Source organism: Aethalodelphis obliquidens, unplaced genomic scaffold, assembly GCF_003676395.1.
Source record: "Aethalodelphis obliquidens isolate GAN/ISIS:26980383/991018 unplaced genomic scaffold, ASM367639v1 scaffold19, whole genome shotgun sequence".
Taxonomy (NCBI): Eukaryota; Metazoa; Chordata; class Mammalia; order Artiodactyla; family Delphinidae; genus Aethalodelphis; species Aethalodelphis obliquidens.
In genome coordinates, this window is record NW_020837963.1 from 16,585,381 (window position 1) to 16,600,696 (window position 15,316).

General features: G+C 35.1%; 1 protein-coding gene across 6 annotated transcripts in view; it reads left to right on the forward strand.

Moving 5' to 3' along the window:
- Positions 1-15,316, forward strand: part of RELCH (RAB11 binding and LisH domain, coiled-coil and HEAT repeat containing) — a 120,785-nt gene that overhangs the window by 52,950 nt on the left and 52,519 nt on the right. For all 6 annotated transcript variants that reach the window (XR_003435293.1, XM_027118694.1, XM_027118691.1 and 3 more), the window contains exon 11: positions 12,254-12,366. Coding sequence is in view for 5 of the 6 variants with exons in the window: in XM_027118694.1 (XP_026974495.1) it covers positions 12,254-12,366 (113 nt within the window). In the remaining variant the exon portion in view is untranslated. The remainder of the gene's footprint in view (positions 1-12,253; positions 12,367-15,316) is intronic.

Below are 15,316 nucleotides of genomic sequence, written 5' to 3' on the forward strand. Positions count from 1 at the left end.
TTTCCAACTTGGATTCCTTTTATTTCCTTTTCTTCTCTGATTGCTGTGGCTAAAACTTCCAAAACTATGTTGAATAAGAGTGGTGAGAGTGGGCAACCTTGTCTTGTTCCTGATCTTAGTGTAAAGGGTTTCAGTTTTTCACCATTGAGGATGATGTTGGCTGTGGGTTTGTCATATATGGCCTTTATTATGTTGAGGTAAGTTCTCTCTGTGCCTACTTTCTGGAGAGTTTTTATCATAAATGGGTGTTGAATTTTGTCAAAAGCTTTTTCTGCATCTATTGAGATGATCATATAGTTTTTCTCCTTCAATTTGTTAATATGGTGTATCACATTGATTGATTTGCATATATTGAAGAATCCTTGCATATCTGGGATAAACCCCATTTGATCATGGTGTATGATCCTTTTAATGTGCTGCTGGATTCTGTTTGCTACTATTTTGTTGAGAATTTTTGCATCTGTGTTCATCAGTGATATTAGCCTGTAGTTTTCTTTCTTTGGGACATCTTTGTCTGGTGTTGGTATCAGGGTGATGGTGGCCTAGTAGAATGAATTTGGGAGTGTTCCTCCATCTGCTATATTTTGGAAGAGTTTGAGAACGATAGGTGTTAGCTCTTCTCTAAATGTTTGATAGAATTCGCCTGTGAAGCCATCTGGTCCTGGGCTTTTGTTTGTTGGAAGATTTTTAATCACAGTTTCAATTTCAGTGCTTCTGATTGGTCTGTTCATATTTTCTATGTCTTCCTGGTTCAGTCTCGGAAGGTTGTACATTTCTAAGAATTTGTTCTTTTCTTCCAGGTTGTCCATTTTATTGGCATATAGTTGCTTGTAGTAATCTCTCATGATCCTTTGTTTTTCTGCAGTGTCAGTTGTTTCTTCTCCTTTTTCATTTCTAATTCTAGTGATTTGAGTAGTCTCCCTTTTTTTCTTGATGAGTCTGACTAATGGTTTATGAATTTTGTTTATCTTCTCAAAGAACCAGCTTTTAGTTTTATTGATCTTTGCTATGGTTTCCTTCATTATTTTTTCATTTATTTCTGATCTGATCTTTATGATTTCTTTCCTTCTGCTAACTTTGTGGTTTTTTTGTTCTTCTTTCTCTAATTGCTTTAGGTGTAAGGTTAGGTTGTTTACTTGAGATGTTTTTCGTTTTTAAGGAAGGATTGTATTGCTATAAACTTCCCTCTTATAACTGCTTTTGCTGCATCTCATAGGTTTTGAGTCGCTGTGTTTTCATTGTCATTTGTTTCTAGGTATTTTTTGATTTCCTCTTTGATTTCTTCAGTGATCTGTTGATTATTAAGTAGTGTATTGTTTAGCCTCCATGTGTTTGTATTTTTTAACAGTTATTTTCCTGTAATTGATATCTAGTCTCATAGCGTTGTGCTCGCAAAAGATACTTGATACAATTTCAATTTTCTTAAATTTACCAAGGATTGATTTGTGACCCAAGATATGATCTGTCTTGGAGAATGTTCCATGAGCACTTGAGAAGAATGTGTATTCTTCTGTTTTTAGGTGGAATGTCCTATATGTATCAATTAAGTCCATCTTGTTTAATGTATCATTTAGAGCTTATGTTTCCTTATTTATTTTCATTTTGTATGATCTGTCCATTGGTGAAAGTGGGGTGTTAAAGTCCCCTACTATGATTGTGTTACTGTCAATTTCCCCTTTTATGGCTGTTAGTATTTGCCTTATGTATTGAGGTGCTCCTATGTTCGGTGCATAAATATTTACAATTGTTATGTCTACTTCTTGGGTCGATCCCTTGATCATTATGTACTGTCCTTCTTTGTCTCTTGTAATAGTATTTATTTTAAAAGTCTGTTTTGTCTGATATGAGAATTGTTACTCCAGCTTCTTTTGATTTCCATTTGCATGGAATATCTTTTTCCATCCCCTCACTTTCAGTCTGTGTCCCTAGGTCTGAAGTGGGTCTCTTGCAGACAGCATATATATGGATCTTGTTTTTGTATCCTTTCAGCCAGTCTATGGATTTTGGTTGAAGCATTTAATCCATTTACATTTAAGGTAATTATTGATATGTATGTTCCTAATACCATTTTCTTAATTGTTTTGGGTTTGTTATTGTAGGTCTTTTCCTTCTCTTGTTTTTCCTGCCTAGGGAAGTTCCTTTAGCATTTGTTGTAAAGCTGGTTTGGTGGTGCTGAATTCTCTTAGCTTATGCTTGTCTGTAAAGGTTTTAATTTCTCTGTCAAATCTGAATGAGATCCTTGCTGGGTAGAGTAATGGTGGTTGTAGGTTTTTCTCCTTAATCACTTTAAATATGTCCTGTCATTCCCTTCTGGCTTGCAGAGTTTCTGCTTAAAGATCAGCAGTTAACCTTATGGGGATTCCCTTGTGTGTTATTTGTTGTTTTTCCCTTGCTGCTTTTAATATTTTTTCTTTGTATTTAATTTTTGGTAGTTTGATTAATATGTGTCTTGGTGTGTTTCTCCTCGGATTTATCCTGTATGGGACTCTCTGTGTTTCCTGGACTTGATTAACTATTTCCTTTCCCATATTAGGGAAGTTTTCAACTATAATCTCTTCAAATATTTTCTCAGTCCCTTTCTTTTTCTCTTCTTCTTCTGGGACCCCTATGAGTTGAATGTTGGTGTGTTTAATGTTGTCCCAGAGGTCTCTGACACTGTCCTCAATTCTTTTCATTCTTTTTTCTTTATTCTGCTCTGCAGTAGTTATTTCCACTACTTTATCTTCCATGTCACTTATCCATTCTTCTGCCTCAGTTATTCTGCTATTGATCCCTTCTAAAGAATTTTTAATTTCATTTATTGTGTTGTTCCTCACTATTTGTTTGCTCTTTATTTCTTCTAGTTCCTTGTTAAATGTTCCTTGAATTTTTCCATTCTATTTCCAAGATTTTGGATCATCTTTACTATCATTATTCTGAATTCTCTTTCAGGTTGACTGCCTCTTTCCTCTTCATTTGTTAGGTCTGGTGGGTTTTTGCCTTGCTCTTGCATCTGCTGTGTGTTTCTCTGTCTTCTCATTTTGCTTAACTTACTCTGTTTGGGATCTCCTTTTCGCAGGCTGCAGGTTCGTAGTTCCCATTGTTTTTGATGTCTGCCCCTAGTGGCTAAGGTTGGTTCAGTGGGTTGTGTAGGCTTCCTGGTGCAGGGGAGTAGTGCCTGTGTTCTGGTGGATGAGGCTGGATCTTGTCTTTCTGTTGGGAAGGTCCACGTCTGGTGGTGTGTTTTGGGGTGTCTGTGGACTGATGATTTTAGGCAGCCTCTCTGCTAATGGGTGTGGTTGTGTTCCTGTCTTGCTAGTTGTTTGCCATAGGATGTCCAGCACTGTTGCTTGCTGGTCGTTGAGTGAAGCTGGGTCTTGGCGTTGAGATGGCGATCTCTTGGAGATTTTCGCCGTTTGTTATTAGGTGGAGCTGGGACACCTCTTGTGGACCAGTATCCTGAACTTGGCTGTCCCACCTCAGAGGCACAGCCCTGACGCCTGGCTGGAGCACCAAGAGCCTTTCATCCACACAGCTGCTAGTGTTGGAGGGTCTCCTGCAGAGGTGGGAGGTGGCTGTGGCTCACCGTGGGGACAAGGACCCTGGCAGCAGAAGTTCTGGGAAGTACTCCTTGGCATGAGCCTTCCTAGAGTCCTCTCGTGCCGCCCCAGTCTCGAAGCTCCCGCCCCTGCTCCTCAGGCCCGGTCCCCCTAATAATTCTTTAAATGTGTTTTAGAATTCATCAGTTCTGATCCTAGAACGTTTCTTTGGGGGAGGGTTTTTATTACTTGTTCAATCTATTAGCTTGTTATTGGTCTATTGTGATTTTCTATCTCTCTTGACTCAGTTTTGGTAATTTATGTGATTCTAGGAATTAGTTCATTTCTTGATTATCTAGTTTGTTGGTGAAGCATCATTTATGGTATTCACTTATAATCCTTTTAATTTTTGTAAGGTTGCTACTAATGTCCTCTCCTTTATTTCTGATTCTAGTTATTTGCATCTTCTCTCTTTTTCTCTGTCAGTCTAGCTAAAGGATTGTCAATTGTGTTGATCTTTTCAAAGAACCAACTTCTGATTTTGCTGATTCTCTTGTTTTCCTTGTGTATATTTCATTTATCTCTGCTCGAATCTTTATTATTTTCTTCTTTCAGCTGGCCCATAGTTTAGTTTGCTCTTTGTTGCAAGGTTGTTGACTTGGGATCTTGCTTTTTTAATGTAGGCAATTACAACTATAAATTTCCCTGTGTCCTGCTTATGCTACATTTCACACATTTTGGTATGTTCTGTTTCTCTTTTTCATTTGTCTCAAAGTATTTTAATTTCCTTAGTGATTTCTTTGACCCATTTGTTGTTTAAGAATGTGTTTTTTAACATCAACATATTACTGAATATTCCAATTTCCCTTCAGTTATTGATTTTTAATTTCCAGTGTGGCTGGAGAAGTTTCTTTGTGTGATTTTAATCTTTAAAAACTTACCGAGAATTGTCTGTAGCCTAACATATGTTCTCTCCTTGAGAATGTTCCATGTGCACCTGAAAATAATATATATTCTGCTGTTGTCATCTATAGTGGTCTATATATGTCTATTAGGTCTAATTGTTTTACATTGTTGAAGTCCTCTATTTCCTTACTGATCTTTCGTCTAGATATTCTGTCCATTATCGAAACTGGGGTATGGAAGTCTCCAACTATTATTGGAGCTGTATTGTATTCTTTCAGAGGTATTTTCTGCATGTATAAGCAATCTCAAATATATGATCTCTCCATGAATTATGCAAATGCTACCATACTCTATGCACTATTTTGCACTTTGCTTTTTTTCCATGTAACATATTTTTGTATCTTTCTATGTCAGTAGATAAAGAGCTTTCTCATTCTCAAGACTGCATAATATCTAGTCTTCTGTAGTCTTTTAAATACGTTTTAAATTAGGTATTTCAAGCTTTATTGACTACACTGTCAGTAAGGAAGATATTTTACATCATGTGCCAGTATATAATTACACATGTAATTAAAAGAAAAGTGTTAGAAATCAAGTCTTGCCTTTATTACAAAAAGTTAGAAGATAGTATCAAACAGGATTTTATAAATATTTTAAAGCACTAAAGAATATACCTAAGTAAACAATAAAAAAGAAAAAAAAGCTCTTTGTGACCCACTCAGTTGACTTTATAACCCACTATTTTAAATGGAGTGACATAAAGGTTAATTAAAACTGTCTAATAAATTAAACTTTATGTTGTATAAAAGTGGAAAGTACAGTGACTATAGATATTAGTGTTATTTGTTTTTGTTTTTTAAAAGAAAAATCTCGACCTCACTTAACCTTCAGGGCACAATTATAGCATTTTCCAAATTCAACATACCGTATTTTCAAATTTAAGATACCATTGAGTGTAACAATTATGTACCTTTAAGAAATAAGAATTCCAATTAATTTATGATAAGCTGTCCATTGTAAGGTGCATCCCAATTTCAGAGATGATAAAAAGTGAAAAAAATTTTTTCTCCTATGTTCTGCGAAGTAGTGATAATCTCTCTTTTTTTTTTTTTTTTTTTTTTTTTTTGTGCGGTACGCGGGCCTCTCACTGTTGTGGCCTCTCCCGTTGCGGAGCACAGGCTCCGGACGCGCAGGCTCAGTGGCCATGGCTCACGGGCCCAGCCGCTCCGCGGCATGTGGGATCCTCCTGGACACGGGCCCGAACCCATGTCCCCTGCATCGGCAGGTGGACTCTCAACCACTGTGCCACCAGGAAAGCCCGTGATAATCTCTTTTTACCAGCTTGTATTTTAAAATACTTTTTTGCCTGTTCATTTTGGGAGAAAAAAATAAAATAATGAACTGATTTTCTATATAGTAGTTCACATTAATGGATTGGTTGAGGAACTTGTATCTTTCAAACCAAATTACAAAGTAAATATATTTGTCATTTGATATACGTATATAGTAAAATAAGCTAAAGAAGTTGATTTTTCACAATTTAAATTTTCACAAATGCTTTAAATGCATTTGAAAGGGAAATTCTGTAATTTAAAATAAGATTTCTTAAAGAATTACTTCTAAAAGCATTTTAAAATAATACATCTAAATTTAATGTTCATTTTTATTCTACAGCAAGGAAATATATGTCATCAGCTAGCTAAATTAGAAAAGCAAAGGAGAAGCCTGGGCCTGGAATGGGGGTGCAGCAAGGTGAAATGGAAAATGAGTCCAAGCTTTCTTTGTAGGATGTTCCAAAATTAGATTGGGGATGGTTGCACAACTCTGAATATACTGGAAAAAAACACTGAATGTACACCTGAAATGGATGAGTTTCATGATATATAAAATATATATCATTAAAGCTATAAAAAGAAAAAAGATAAAGGAGAACACCAATTCCCTAAAAGACTTAAAAGTAGCTAGTTCCTCTAAAGACTTGCTCATCTTCTGAGAAACTAAACTTTGCTCTTTTACATTGCCATTCGTGGTTACTCCATGGTAAATTTTTAACTTACATGTAATAATAGCCCCAGATAATTACAACTGTATGAGAGTAATATAGTAGTACAAGTAAAGTAGATAGTACAGTAAATTACATAAGCTTGGTCCATCTTCTTTACCCATGTAGACTGTGTGTGTGTGTATGTGTGTGTATCTTGTAATTTTTGGAGTAAATCACATGCTCTTTAGCAGTATCAGAGTTTGAAAGTCACTTAAGTATTTCAGTTAGGCTTCCTAAAGGCTGAGCCCCAGGAATTATAGATATTAATAATTCTACAAATAGATATTTTAGCAGCCCTTGAAGTGTAAAACTTTTCCAGAGGTGAGTAATCTTTTCTTTTCCTTATGTGAGTCTTTGCAATGTTTGTTCTTTATGTTTTTTCTCTACATGTTATTGCCAACATCCTGACAAATTTCAACTGAAAACCTAAGTCAGAGGATGTACACTTGTCAGTACTTGAATTTAAATTGTAATTCATTATTGCTTAATCCCTAGGAAAAAGACTAGATGTAAAAAAATTTAATAACAGTTATCTAAAATTTTTAATTAATTAATTAATTTTTTGACTATGTTGGGTCTTTGTTGCTGCACGCGGGCTTTCTCTAGTTGCGGCAAGCAGGGGCTACTCTTTGTTGTGGTGCACGGGCTTCACATTGCGGTGGTTCCTGTTGTTATGGAGCATGGGCTCTAGGTGCATGGGCTTCAGTAGTTGTGGCACACGGACTTCAGTAGTTGTGGCACACGGGCTTCAGTAGTTGTGGTTCGCGGGCTCTAGAGCGCAGGCTCAGTAGTTGTGGCGCACGGGCTTAGTTGCGCTGCGGCATGTGGGATCTTCCCGGACCAGGGCTCCAACCCGTGTCCCCTGAATTGGCAGGTGGATTTTTAACCACTGCACCACCAGGGACGTCCCCTATCTAAAATTTTTAACGAAGCTTGGGTTATAGGAAATAATTTTAGTGGAACAGTGAGGACAAGCAGTGAACTATAATTAATTGGACTAACGTCACCTTTCTAGAACTATAGAATTTTGCTTCTTGACCTGAAGTACTCAAACATTTCCTCCTTGGCATCTGATCTAAATGCAATACTTCTTTTTATGGTTTAGATTCCTTTCAGATTTTGGAGCCATTATCTTATCAACATATCCATGCTTTTTTTTTTTTTTTTACTTTTAAAATTTGCCTGATCTCATTTCCTACTTCATTTCTTTCCCCTTTAACATCTGATCACTCACATTGTTTTAGATCCTGTTTAGGTACTTCTTTTTCCTTCTGTTTTTATAGTCTGAACACACACTAATCTTACTTGAAAGTGATTTCTTTATTATTATTAGAAGTTATTTTGTTTTACTTGTAAAACTGAAAAGAAGGGACTTCCCTGGTGGTCCAGTGGTAAAGAATCTGCCTTCCAATGCAGGGGACGCGGGTTCGATCCCTGGTTGGGGAACTAAGATCCCACATGCCTCGGGGCAACTAAGCCCAAGCACCACAACTACCGAGCTCGCGTGCCTCAACCAGAGAGCCCATGTGCTGCAAACTGCAGAGGCCACGCGCTCTGGAGCCCATTCACCACAACTAGAGAGAGAAGAACCTGCACACCACAACGAAGAGCCTGACCTGCAATGAAAGATCTTGCACGCTTCAACGAAGACCCCGCGTGCTCTAACTAAGACCCAACGTAGCCAAAAGAAAATAAATAAATAAAATAAATAAATATTTAAAAAAAGAAAACTGAAAGGAAAATCCTGGAAGCGTTTCCTGTTTAATTCTGTACAAAATTTCATAGGAAGAGTGGGAGAGCTTTCATATAGAGAGAACTAGCATTGTTGTTAAAATTGCAAAAATCAAAATAGTTAAAGCAAAAGTCATTTACTTGAGTAAAGTGCAAATTACTAAGTCTTTAGGTTAATGAATTCTATAGGCCTTGGAAATATGTTTTCTAGTATTGTGGTAATAAGGTACTGGAATACCTTCTGCAATAGGATTATTACACTGATTTCCTCTCTAATGGTCAGTAGATCAGTTTTGTATTTCACTTCAATACACATTAATTGAGTACTATCAGGTGCTAAAGTATGTTTGAAAATATTTAAAATTTCTGTTGCCTTGAAATATGGAGACAATAACATTTTTATGGGCGGGGCAAGGGATTCTTTTTGGATATAATGTTACCAAAGCTATAAGTATTATTTTACCATGGTTATTATTCAAAGACATTTTCAAAACCACTATCACATTGTTTTCTGAAGAAAATTTAGCCACCATTTTTTAAATGTTTTATTTATAATTATAAGGAAAGCTTTTTAAACACTAGACTTCATCAGTTGGAGAGATGATACTAAAGGGAGAATATTGATTCAAATCTATAAATTTATAAATACAGTTGACCCTTCCTTGAACAATGCAGAGGTTATGGGTGCTGACCCACACACAGTTCAAAATCCCAGTATAACTTTTCATTCAGCCAACCACAGATTGTGTACTACTGTAATACATACTTAAGGGAAAAAATCTGCACATAAGTGGACCCACACAGTACAAAACCGTGTTGTTCAAGGGTCATTTGTAGTGTGAAAATGGTAAATAGGGTCTTAAATGGATGAATTAGTACTTCAGAGGCTTGAAAAAGGTGAATTCACAATAAATAAGTGATATACAGCACAGCAGATACACACTTAACACAGAATTCATTATTTCAGGAATGGTACAAATAGAAATTGTGAATAAGTAAATGAATGATAGAGGAAGAGGAAATTAGGATATTTGGAGCTAGTCAGAACTTAGCAATTAAAATCCTTGATGGCTCTATCACAAACAGACTACACTTTCCACTTTTTTCTACCATCACTTTCTGGGCCTCTTCTCAGCTCAGTGTTGCTGTAAGAAGAGACCATCTGGCATACTTTATACACTGGGTTATAACTGCCATAGCCATTAATGTGCCAGGCTGTACCCAGTTCTCCTTGCCGTAGGCTATCAACCAAAACTTATTCGCAGTGACTTCCCATATTTGTTGATTTAGCCAGCAATAAATAAAAACAGATGGCAATATAAATTATTACTAACTGTGACTGAGCATAATTTTAGAGTTCAAGGAGACAAGGACTGACAAATCGTTTTGCTCCCATGTGTCAGTTTGGATTGGTTGGTAATGGCTGCTGTGTTGAGAAGGCTTTTTGAGGCCAACTTTGATCTCAGAAGGAAAAATTAACAATCCCATTAGCCATAGATAAGAAAAATACAGAAATATATGTAAAGATATATATAAAGAATTTTTGATTTCTGCACTAATCTTAATTACTTCCTATATATTTCACTTGAGGAAACTAAAAATCAGAGAAATTCGTGGTTTTCATTAGGTTCTTTGGTACTAAGCAGTATTGAGGCAGGAGCTCTTCTAGCTCCTTCAAGTTCAGGGTTCTCGGTTTAGCACATCTATAGCCATATTCCAGTTAAAAGATTCTTTATATTAATGTATGACATAAACTTCCTCTTCCATTAAGAAACACTAAGCCTCATGATTTTAAAATAAAGAGAAAAGGAAAAGAAAATGTGAGGCACAAAAAGTAAACAACAACAGCTATTTTGGTATACTTGTTATGGAGATAAAGAAGCTATTTATTGTTCTGTATTTTAAACAGAGTGTATATGCATGTATTTGCAATTATAGCAAATATCTTACCTATATTTCATAACTTTATTTTTTAAAAGAGTAATACAATAGGAAGAGAATGGAATAATATAATGTAAGAGCGTATATTTGGAGATGATTGGAAAGCAGGAAGAAGGGTTATGAGGAAGCAAGAAAACCCATGGGAGAGAAAGGTCTGACATGAGGGGAAAGTACAAATAAAATATTTAGGGTCTTTTTGATTTTCAGGCATTAAAATATTTTCTCTTTTTGTTAGTGCCTTCTAGAATAACTACTTTTTCATCCTTAAAGTTTTACTCTCAGTGTGATGTGCAGTCTTAGTCCTCTTATTAGTACCATTGGCTCTTAGCAGCCTCAATGGAATCCTTAAGGATCCTTGATATTAATGGTCTTCTACCCTAATATTTTATAAAAGGTTGTTTATTTTCTCCTCCAAAGTCAAGACTTACCCATCAAGCAACATATTAAGCATCTGTGGAAACATTATATAACAATATAGGATCCATACGCATACTGTTCCATTCCCAGTGCAAAATTATTTTCCCTAATTATTTTTTATTTCTTTTGCTTTTCAGTTATTCACTAATCTAAAAAGTACAGAGGTGCCTAAATAGAAAGATGGCAGAATAAATGTTTTAAATTTCTTTTTGCTTCTCAGATTTATTCTTAGCTCTTCTTATCTACATCTTTGTACTTTCAATTTAGAATTATACCAAGTAATTATAATTTTAGCGTAATATATAAAGATGTTAGAAATAATGGAAAGGACTTCTAGTCACGCCTTTAAGTTTCAGTCTCAACTCCTCTAAAAAGCGTATCATCTGTTTCTAAGGGAGCATCTTCAAAATAGGAAGATACTTCTCCTACAGTGTAGACTTTTCTTCAAGGTACCATGTATTAGTATGCAGTGATCAATTCCTATTTTAAATCTGCTAGTACTTTTTGGTGGGTAGGGAGGCAGATGGGAAAAAGAAATGGGAGTAATCATTCTACCCTTTTTATTACATCATAGTGATTTCTTTAAAATATCTGCAAAGTAAGTTAGAGGATTTCTCTCCAAAAATATTTTATCACTTTTGGACTTTTATTTCATTAGATTTGAAAATCTATTCCAAAAATGAAAAACATTAATATCCTTTGAATATATTTTAGAATTTAGTCTTAATTTAATTAAAATGGGAAACAACTTTATTTTTCAAATAATTCTTTGGAAGAGAGAAATAAACTTTTGTCTATTACTTTCCTTGAAAATATTGAATTTACCTCTGCATGTTGAAAGTGCAACAAACAAAATATTGTTAAAAATTTTCATTTCAGCATAAAGCATTTCTACTAACATTTTGTAGTTGTACTGAGAGCATTCAACACCTGTGGAAATGGTCTTTAAAATTAGCCACTAGGTTAGGTGCTAAGGTTACAAAATTATTAATTATATCTAATCTTAAGAAAGATTATATTGTGCTTATGGAAGTGGGACGAGTTGTCTTTATTTTCTGTTATCATTTTAAGTTTTAAAGTATAGTTAACTTCTGCAAGTGTTTGTTTAAAAACACTTTCAAAATTAAAACTACTGGACTTCCCTGGTGGTGCAGTGGTTGAGAGTCCGCCTGCCGATGCAGGGGACATGGGTTCTTGCTCCGGTCCAGGAAGATCCCACATGCCACAGAGCAGCTGGGCCCGTGAGCCATGGCCGCTGGGCCTGCGCGTCCGGAGCCTGTGCTCCGCAACGGGGGAGGCCACAACAGTGAGAGGCCCGCGTACCGCAAAGAAACAAACAAAAAAAAACCCCAAAAAACCCACAAAATTAAAACTACTATATCAGCTTATAGTAAGATAGAATGTTATTTAGTTTAAAAACTAATAGACCCTTGGGAAGTATTGGATAAGAAAACAAGGTTATTTGAATTTTAAGTTACTTTATTACGTTGTGATCTGCATCTTCTGCACAACCAACATAAAAATATATGTTTCAGTGTTTTCTCTTGAATTATCAGCCTTACAAAGTTAAAATTTGCTCCTATATACGCTGAGGTTTATTTCATTTTAAATGTCCATTTAAGAATACATTGGGGAAAAAAAGAATATTCTGCAATGCATTTTTACTTTGACTTTTTCCACCTTCATATTTCTTTAGGAGTTGATCCCCCTCATATTGTGTACAGCCTGCCTGCATCCTGAGCCTAAAGAGAGAGATCAGCTTCTCCACATACTTTTCAATTTGATCAAGAGACCAGATGATGAGCAAAGGTGGGTATGACCACTTCTTTGGTAAATAAATATAATGTTGACTTATTAATTTGGCATCATGATTAGCATTTTAATATAAATGCCATCTTTTCTTTCTAATATCTATTTTAATAAACAGAGGAAACACTGACCTTGTTCACAGTGCCCTGCAGTGTTTTCATTCTTGTCATTCCAACTACTCGTGTTGAATTTGTACACTTTTGTGTTAGTTACCTTTGGATTTCTAATTCCAATATTTCTTTGCTTTTATCTTTCACATTTGATTTCCAGGAGCTAAATATTTCCCCTTTTCCCCACAGATGAACTAGATACAGCATGGCCTCTTCATGGTTATGCTTTACAAGAAATAAAATATTTAATATATGAATGTCTGCATCACTGAGCTATCTGTAAAGCAGTTTCTGTGTGGCTAAAGGGATACAGTGTTTTGGTTAGTCCTGAGTCAAATACCCACAATCAAGGATGCCTGAACGGGGAAATGAGTTATACCTGATGGTGGTGGGGGGATGGGCCACACATCGAGAGACTTTCTGGAAGAAAGGGGAATGCGTTTTGATCAAGCAACAGTGATAGAGGTCTGCCTCAGAAGGTAAGACCTTTAAATACTAGGTGAAGCTGTGCAAGTGTGACTGTGAACGAAACATCTCGGTGGATGGGTAGGTAGACTAAGCACCAGTTGGATAAGATTGAGCTATTGAAATGTTTTTCTACATAGTAATTTTCTATCTTAATAAAGAAATAATTTTTGCTTATACTTTTGCAAAAAATAGAATTATACATTATGATTAGGTAACTTTATATAATTTCAGTACTTGTTTTACTGACTGTTACAGTTTTTACCTCTTCTGAGAATGTTGGAAAATCATAAAAGTGAACCATAAGACAAATGAAGCTCAAAATTTTAAACACAAGGAATCTCTCCACTATGAGAATAAAAAGTCATGTAGACTTTAAAACTCTATAAGCATATATCTCTTTCCTACCCTTACCAAAATATACCTGAGCAAGCAGAGAAACATGTTTTTCCAGGGTCCAGTCAAGATTAATCTACATGCTAGTCAAATGGAAATAAGGGAAATTCAATCAAGTTCCATTCATTGCAAACTGAAAATTTTCCAAGGACAATTCGATGGTGCTATATAGGAAAATTAATATTTTATTTTCTCCTTGAAAAATACTATTCCCTATCTTGGTAACTTAGTTAACAATTAAATACCACTTATTACATTGTCATTTTTAGATTTGCAAGGCAACCTCTAGTTCTACATAGCCTGTTTTCATAGACTCTGCATGTAGAGCTAACAGCTGCCGCCTGGTGGCCAAAAGTACCTATAGCCTTACTTCAGGTCAAGATATGTCAGGATTTAAACACTCATTTCCACACTTAAATCTTTCACCTTACAGAAACAAAGTTATTTATTAAAATAAACTAATCAGTTTATTAACTATATATATGAATAACTAACAAAGCAAAAATTTTAAGTTAGCATGATATGTTTGACATATAATCAGTTGTTACTTTACTTAATGAATCTCAAGCTTCCTTGCATCCTAAGAGAAACTTAATTTTATGAGCGATAGTAGTGCATTTTGGCAGTTCTATGCTAACAGCCATAACTAACACCATATTTCTAACTGTGTCAAATAATTCCTATCCTATGATTTTCTACAAGTAAAAACAGTGTTTATTTTTACTATCACAGGAGCCTGTTTCCAGTGCTGTTAATAACCTGTAGACCGTCTGATCTTTTCTGTTTTCAAATGTATTTCAAAACTGTCCTGTTTTTTAGAATTTTGAATCTTAACTCTGCTGACTAAGTAGTTTGTTTTGAGGGGACTAACATTTTTTGAACAAGTTTGTACATCTTTAGTATAGTGATGGTGACTCATTATTTAAAGTCATTTTACATGAAGCTCTTATATAAGTATATACTTCTTATGTGTGTTTGAAATGCTTAAATTTCACCAAAGTTCATTTACTATAATTATCAGATTTTTCTAGAACCTACATATATGACTTCTCATTATTTTAATATACTATGGGGGTAAAAATGATCAGACATTTGGAAATTTTCAGTGGGAACAGGCAGCTAACATGTTGTCTTAAAGCTTGGGAATTTCTTTTTCTATTTTTCTTTTATTCACTTTATTTGCCTTCCTAAAGTAGGAGAAAATAGAAAAACAAAAGAAAAGTTGAGAAACAGGCATAGAAGACAATGATATAAAGGGAAATCAGATAGATAAAAATTACAAGGTTATGGTGAGGAGAAGCTGCAATATACAATGAAGACCTATTGGCTCAACATTTCCCTTCTCATTGTCCAGATGCTTTTTGTCTGTTATTATTCTCCTCAGCCTGAGAGAACAGTTGTAGCTAACTTGGCTGAACTAAATAGAAATGTAAGGTCATTATTCAGTTTAAGTTAAATTGATGTATTTAAAAAAAAAAAAAATTGATGTATTTTGAGAAATAGCAATGAGTAATGCCTGGGCTTTTATAATTAGTATGAATTAAACATTCTATTTTGGTTTTCCTTAAAGTTGGCTACTTTGAAACATCTATGGAAAACATACTTTTTTTTTTTAATCAGGTTTTACTGTTTCGAAGTCATAGTCAATCAAAAGTAAAAAAACTTGCAATTCTGCCTTTCAGAGTCATTTTAAATGGAACTTCATTCTGAAGAGTGAAAAATCTTATTTAAAAATTTAAATTATAAATCTATCAATTCAAATGAAATTATCACATTAGTTATTTGTATATTATTTCATAACAAATTACCCCAAAAGAAAGTGGTTTAAAATAACACAGTTTATATGGGTCAATTTATCTGGGTCTTCTTCTTCAGGGTCTCTTATAAAGCTGTAGTCAAGGTGTTGGCTGCGGCTACAGCCACCTCAAGGTCCATGGGGGAAGGATTTGCTTCTAAGCTTTGTTGTTGACAGGATTCAG